Genomic DNA, 6,748 nt, shown 5'->3' with positions numbered 1-6,748 from the left:
TGGATGACGCGGCGTGGTCACGCATTGTGGATCCACTGTAAGGTGCCAGAGAAGTACGTGCAACAGCACCACTGCTGATGTCTAGGTCATTGCTCAGTGCCGATGCGTCAGTGGGCGAGGTTGTGACCGAATCAGATGAGGAGCATTGTCGGGAGGCAAATGGGACTTGAATGTTGACGTTGGATGCCGCAGGAGCCCTCGAAGGAACCGGCCTCGGCACCCCACCTGCAACATGTCATCAAAGGGAGCAACATCGTGCTAGATAGGTGAGGAGGGCATGACCCTGGTGGGCCGAAATGGAAAGGATTGTTCATAAAAAATGACGTGATAAGAAATAGTGACTAGACGGGTGGCGAGATTGAAGCATCTATATCTACAATGCTTCGAGGGATATTCTAGGAATACACACATTGCGGATCAAGGGGCGAGCTTATGAGGAGTTGTGGTGGATAGATTTGGGTAGCAGAGGCAACTAAATATGTGCAGGTGGTCATAGGCCGGCGACGAGCCCAATAGGCGTGCATAGGGTGTCGATGGCGTAGTGGCATGACACGGATGTCAATTTAGCAGATAGGTCAACGTGGCAAGGGCCTAGGCCCAGGAGGATGAAGGCATGTGTGCTAGAAAGAGCAGGACACGAACACTGTCGTTCAAGGTGCAAAGTGTGTGTTTGGCTTTCCCGTTCTGTTGAGAGGTGTATGGACAAGAGAGACGGAGAACAATGCCATGATTGCAAAGAAAAGAGTGGACCATAGCATTGTCAAATTTCCGTCCATTGTTAGATTGTAAAGAGAAAATAGGGCATTGGAATTGAGTGCGAACATATTTGTGGAAAGAAATCAACGTGGGGAGGACTTCTAATTTCTGACGGAGGCAGAACATCCAAGTATAGTGGGAGAAATAGTCTAATAGCATAAGGTAGTATTTGAATCCTGAATTGCTTAAAACATGAGATGCCCATACATCCAAATGCAAAAGCTCAAAAGGAAAGGAACTAGTTGAAGATGAATTATTAAATGGTAGTCACTTGTGTTTGCCAAGCTGGCAAACATGGCAGATATGTGCGTCTGCTTTATTACAAGAAAATGAAGAATTAGCCAAAATGCTTGTCATGGAGGCTTGTCCGGGGTGGCTAAGTCTTTGGTGCCAGAGATCAACTGAAGGCACGATAGCATGGAGTCCATGAGTGGCCCAGAGCAACGGTGCGTACAAAGGATAGAGATCGTCGTTGCTGCTACAGCGGAGAACCACCTGATGCGTATGAAGATCCTTTATAGAAAAGCATCAGGGTCAAATTCAACAGAGACTAAGATGTCGCAAGTTAAGGCACGAACAGAAATGAGATTTTTAATAAGAGATGGTGAATGAAGAACATTATGAAGAAGTAAGGGTGAAGCAGTTGTCAGAATAGAAGCATTGCCTGTGTGAGTGATCAGTAGTGGGCACCATTGCCAATGACAATGGTAGATCTGTGAGGAGAGGTGGAGAGAGAATGGAGGATACTAAATTTGGAAGCCATGTGTGAAGTCGCTCCAGCGTCGAGGAACCAGTCATTTGCGCTTGCTGGGAAATTAGTGAATGTGGAGCCGTGAAGGATAGCAAACAGGGAGGACTGATCCCAGCTCGGCGTAGCCTAGTAAGGGGACTAACCCTGGTATGGCATGGTATTGTTGACAGCTAGTGGTGTTGACGTGAGCATGGTTTGATTGGGAGGCGCAGATGGATGCGGTTCGAGGAGACCAGTGCCCAGTGCACACCACGACATCGGCCATGCCTGGACCATGCTAGTCCAGGGGTTGAACACAGGCTATCATGGCGATGACGACTGCGGTGTTGTGGACGATGAGCTGGAGGAGTTGCCACTAGATCTACCTTTGGATTTCTTCTTTTTGTTCTTGTTGGAAAATTTGCCCCCGCCAGAGCAAGCGTCATCGTGTCCCACCGACTCTGAAGAAGCACAACCAAAGATCAGCACTTGAGTGGCCCTCTACTGCACCGATTGCTCAGCACGGTGTTCCTCAAGCAGCAGGAAGGATCATGCCTCAAGGAACGTTGAGAAGATGGTACGCAACGTCAAGTGAGGGATCACGTGATGGAAACGCCGATCAAGTCCGCACATAAGGTTGAGGATGAGATCCTTCTATGTAACCGGTGTGCCTAGATCGTGTAATGTGTCGGAGAGAGACTTGATCTTGGAGCAGTAAGCGAGGATAATCATGTCCCCCTAGAAGATGGATAGAAATTCGGAGGCAACGTAGACGGAGCGCACCTCCTTGTTGTCGCGAAAGAGGGACTTGATGGCACTCCTAGTGCGCCGTGTTGTCGGGACCAAGGATGATCTATAGGATCTCGACGGAGACTGTGGTGTACAACCAAGAGACAATGGAGAAATCATTCTAAACCCAATCTGAGTCACTGCGAGCTAAAGTCGACCCGTTGATGTGATCGTTAAGACCAAATTTGCCGAAGACAACGAGGAAGAGCTGGCTGAAGGAACCGTAATTGGATTCTTGGAGATCAAGCACAATTGGCATGTGTTTCTTGATGTTTATCAGCTAGATTTATTGGGAAGGGAGAGGAGCGGTGGCCACTTATGCCGCTCATGACGAGGAAGAGGTGGACGAGGTAGCGCTCATAACGAGGAGGAGAAAGCAGTGGAAGAGAGGAGGATCAAGCGGTCACTAATACCATGAAAGGAGTGAGCACTTGAATAGGATCCAACACGAAATGTATTCACTATATTCAGTCCGTATAAATACATGGGCATCTGTGATCTAACTAACTAGCCACTAGACCTATTCATGCATGGCTAAGCAAGAGACTCGGCCTAATCTAACTGATAAAGACATTGAGCAAGCCATGCCGGTAATGTCGGGTGTTGAACAGGTATAGGGCAGCAACTGTGTCGCTAACAGGTGTAAGTGGAGTTGGTTTACAAGAATGGAATGGGTTGCACTAATGGTTGCCCACAAATTAGGAACCCCAGATGAATTAGCAGTTAGGTGAAAATGCATTTCTAGTTAGGTGGAGTGGTCCTTGCATCCCTACTGTCCGGTCCTAAACCCAACATACTCAGGTCCTGTTTGGCTAGGATATGGTTTTAGAGCTTCTGGCTAGCTGAGATAGTGATTGTAGCAGTTGAATTTTAATTGCTAGCTTTTACAGTAAACTTTTAACTTCTTAGCATACCAAAAAGCCAAAAAAGCTCCTCTCAGCCTACTTTTCAACTTTTAGTTTGTCTCAACCACAGTTGTTTCCTTAGCCAGACAAAAGCCATCAAAAACCAATCATTTGGATAGCTTCTAGTTTTTTTAGCAAAAAACCAGAAGAAAAAAAAAACATATCTAAATGGGGCCTCATTTCAGAAGCCACGACTCATCCTAGATATTTAGTTAGTAAAATGAATATTTTCATTAATTTCAGGAAACCGCAGCTCCTCCTAAAAATTTAGTTAAACGAGCATATATTTATCAATCTCGGAAACATAGATCTTCCTAGAAATTTAGTTAAAACAAACTCTTCCTAGGAGTTCAAAGAATGACAACCCTTAGGTTTAGATATATACAATTTCAGTTGATCAAGTACTCATCAAAGGAAAGGAACAATCAAGTATACTTGTTCTCATTAATCCGGATGCTGATAGCAGCATACAAGGCTTTCTGAAATACGTAAGGCACGGTACACAACTGTACAGGGATCAAATATCCACTTGTACATGTGCAAGTATCTAACTATTTTTTACAAACCCGTCAGTGTAATACTGTAAATGCTATACATAAGCTGCTGCGATGCACAGAGAGAAGGAAAAAAGAACGCATGCTGCTACTCAGTAAAATTTCTTAAAGGAAAGAGGATAAAATGTTGTTGTGGAGTGGATCCGACAAGTGTTCAACGAGGTTCTGCACAGGGCCCTTGCCAGTTACAGCTGCCTGGATGTAGAACCCGAGCCATGCAACCATTGCCAGGCGGCCGTTCTTGATCTCCTTCACCTTGAGCTCTTCGAATGCCATGGGATCTTTGGACAAACCCAAGGGATCGAAAAGCACTCCTCCTGGGTAGTTTATGTCCCCAGGAAGATATATTCCCAAAGGTTCTAGTGCCTCGATCCCGCAATACCTCGCATATTCTGGTCCAACCTGACAAGTCATGCGATGGCAATGGTATTCAGTGTGTTACTTAGCCATTTGAAACAAGAACCAACAAGGGAATGATGAATATTCCTACAAGGTCAAGGAATTTTCAAGTAGTGGCTGTCTACATTTCCAAAGTGTTTACACACATACAAAGAAATCACCGAAACATCTGTACACATTTACCTCTTGTTTTTAGATAATGGAACAAAAACATCCCGGCCTCTGCACCGTTAAGTGCAGGACGCAAAAATACAAAACAAAGATATCACTGAAGAGTGAAGACAGCAACACACAAACTGCTGGACACATATACCAATCTAAATGTACATAACGGAAAAAATGAGAAACCAGAAAAGACAATATTACCATCAAAAGGGCTTGACAGATAGCGATTACGATGACACCTTGACCACCAGCAATTCGGAATCCAGGAATCCCAAGGTAATCAAGAGTATCGCCCTGTAAAATTGACTCAGTAGTTAAAGGGAAGATATAGGATGAAAATGTAGATCTTGTGAATATTCTATAAGTATCCAACCAGGATATATTTTCAAAAAGAAATCTCAAAACATTTTCAGATGTAGTGGAGCGCATGTTCTACATCTTTGGAGAATTTGAAGTTCAACTTAATAGCATTTGCGAGATAAGAAAAATGATATATATTTAGTGAAATGATGTTTTAACTATTTTGCTAGGTATTTGTCATTTCTTGTACATTGTAGATATGGTAATTTTATCTTTTCACTTTCTTTTGAAGAGTTCTAAGTTCCATTTTCATGAAAGTGTCACTAGATTCCACTGTAAAACAACAGAGAACAGATAATGTATCAATTAGAATTAAAATCCCGTGTTTGCAGTAGATCATGCATGTCTATTCGCAATAAGTTATCATTCCATCTATTATATCTCCAGAGCAAACAAGAAAAGCTTATCTGCCAGCATTTGGGAATTTCTAATTTTGCAAGGAAGTGATACTGTGCATTGAATAGAGCACAACAACAGGTTCTCTTCCAGCTATGGAATTTTGCAGAAACGCAGGTGCTGCATCAGAGTTAGCTGTGAACTAGCTTTCAGAAGCTGAACATCTATTTGCCCCTAGTCAATTTAGAAGCAAATGGAATGGATCTATCATACGCATATGATTGCAATATGCAAGAATTAGTTTTCAAAAATTACAGGACTGCAGGTGTGTACAATTCCATTCTAGGAATTATCAATTGTGCTAAACAAATTCAAAATTGGAGAAATGAACACCAATCTTTCACCTGAAGTTTTGCGTAACCAACTTTCCACCATACAGGCTCAACAAAATGCACTAACCCAAATAGATCTAACAGCTCAGGTACAACAACACCGAGGGCAGCAAGCATGGCCCACCGACAATGCAAGATCTCAAAGCTGCAAAGTAATCTTGCTGGTCAAAACAAGGAAAGTGTAAATTGTGCAGAGAAAATAAAAGGCATTAACAGAGCTACAATGACAACAGTTCAGATCATGATTTCAGAAAAAAATACTTGGTTTTTAGAAGCTGCTAAAAAGCAGTAGACTATTATCCTTCTGCGATAGGGACAAGAAAAACAATATATTGCCCGGTAAATTACACAATAACAACATAGGGATGATAAAAAGATGCCATAAGTTCTTCCAATGTAAGGAGCTATTCACTTTGATTTTATCGAATAGCATCTTGTCATCACTCAAATCAACAAGGACCAGCCATCATTGGTGAACCAGCAATCAGCAAAACGGCTTGTAGACAGCCCACTATAACAATGCACAAATACCAACAATGTTACAAGCTAGTTTACTAACTAAAGAGTAAATAAAGCAGAGAGAATAAAAAAATATAATTGTTATAAGCATCCAGCAATGAGTAGCACACTAGCCCTACCTGGAGCAGACAAACAATTTGCGAGGTACTAACCATTGTTCTACTGTTACTAATCTTAAGGGAAAGAAGGTACAATGAATTGATCAAAGGAAGAACAACGGTGACATACTTAAAGTAGTTTGCGAAAGCAGCGGGATCCCTGCCCAGACCTGCTATATCAAACCCGTAATCGCCCGGGTACTCTCCAGTCAGGTGCTCAGGGTACTCATACGGTACGGGGCCCAACCACCGCGGCCGATCTCCCCCGTACCAAAAGCTGCAAAATTTTCCAGCAATTTTTGCGGCGTCAGCTAGCTCAGGTGGAGTGAAGGTTCTTTGATGAGGAGGTAGGGGCGGATTACCGCTACCTGTTGTTGCGGGCGTCACGCGCGGCGGCACGGAGGGCGTCGGCCTCGGCGGCGGCATCGGCCTTCCTATCCTCGAGGCGGCGGCGGAGGCGGGCGCCGAGCGGGCTGTTTGCCAGGGCCTTGACGGCCGTGAAGGGGATGGCGGAGAACACCAAGACGCCCGCCAGCTCCTGCCACGACGCCCGCACCTGCGCGAGACTCCGCCTCCGCCTCCACCGGAGGACGGGGCTGGGCGGCGCGGTGGAGGGAAGCAGGAGGAGCGGCGCCGCCGGAGGCATGGGAGCTGCGAGGCGGGACACTTGTCAGTGCCAGGAGGAAAATGCTCGAGCCGGGCCGAGCCGAGCGGAACCGACGCGACTGGAAAGAGGGGGCAGTTA

The 6,748-nt window shown here is 44.9% G+C and overlaps 1 protein-coding gene across 1 annotated transcript; it reads right to left on the bottom strand.

The window, feature by feature from the left end:
• Positions 1-3,594: 3,594 nt before the first annotated feature.
• LOC133897766 (chlorophyll a-b binding protein 7, chloroplastic) lies at positions 3,595-6,748 on the bottom strand. The gene is made up of 5 exons (XM_062338587.1): positions 6,372-6,748; positions 6,134-6,280; positions 5,399-5,531; positions 4,500-4,592; positions 3,595-4,136 (listed from the first exon to the last, which is right to left on the bottom strand). Exons 1-5 carry the CDS (start codon positions 6,647-6,649, stop codon positions 3,840-3,842), a joined length of 948 nt encoding a protein of 315 aa, XP_062194571.1. The 5' UTR covers positions 6,650-6,748; the 3' UTR covers positions 3,595-3,839.

This window comes from Phragmites australis, chromosome 17, assembly GCF_958298935.1.
Source record: "Phragmites australis chromosome 17, lpPhrAust1.1, whole genome shotgun sequence".
Lineage (NCBI taxonomy): Eukaryota > Viridiplantae > Streptophyta > Magnoliopsida > Poales > Poaceae > Phragmites > Phragmites australis.
Note: the sequence above shows the minus strand (reverse complement) of the source record. Positions and strands in the feature narration are given on the sequence as shown.

What these genes read in the sequence shown, in the direction of transcription:
- LOC133897766 (XM_062338587.1), bottom strand. Translation starts at nt 6,649, where the DNA reads ATGCCTCCGGCGGCGCCGCTCCTCCTGCTTCCCTCCACCGCGCCGCCC. An exon ending in CGTGACGCCCGCAACAACAG is followed by an intron (nt 6,281 to 6,371) that starts GTAGCGGTAATC and finishes AAAATTTTGCAG; the next exon opens with CTTTTGGTACGGGGGAGATC. An exon ending in GCTTTCGCAAACTACTTTAA is followed by an intron (nt 5,532 to 6,133) that starts GTATGTCACCGT and finishes ATTACTTTGCAG; the next exon opens with CTTTGAGATCTTGCATTGTC.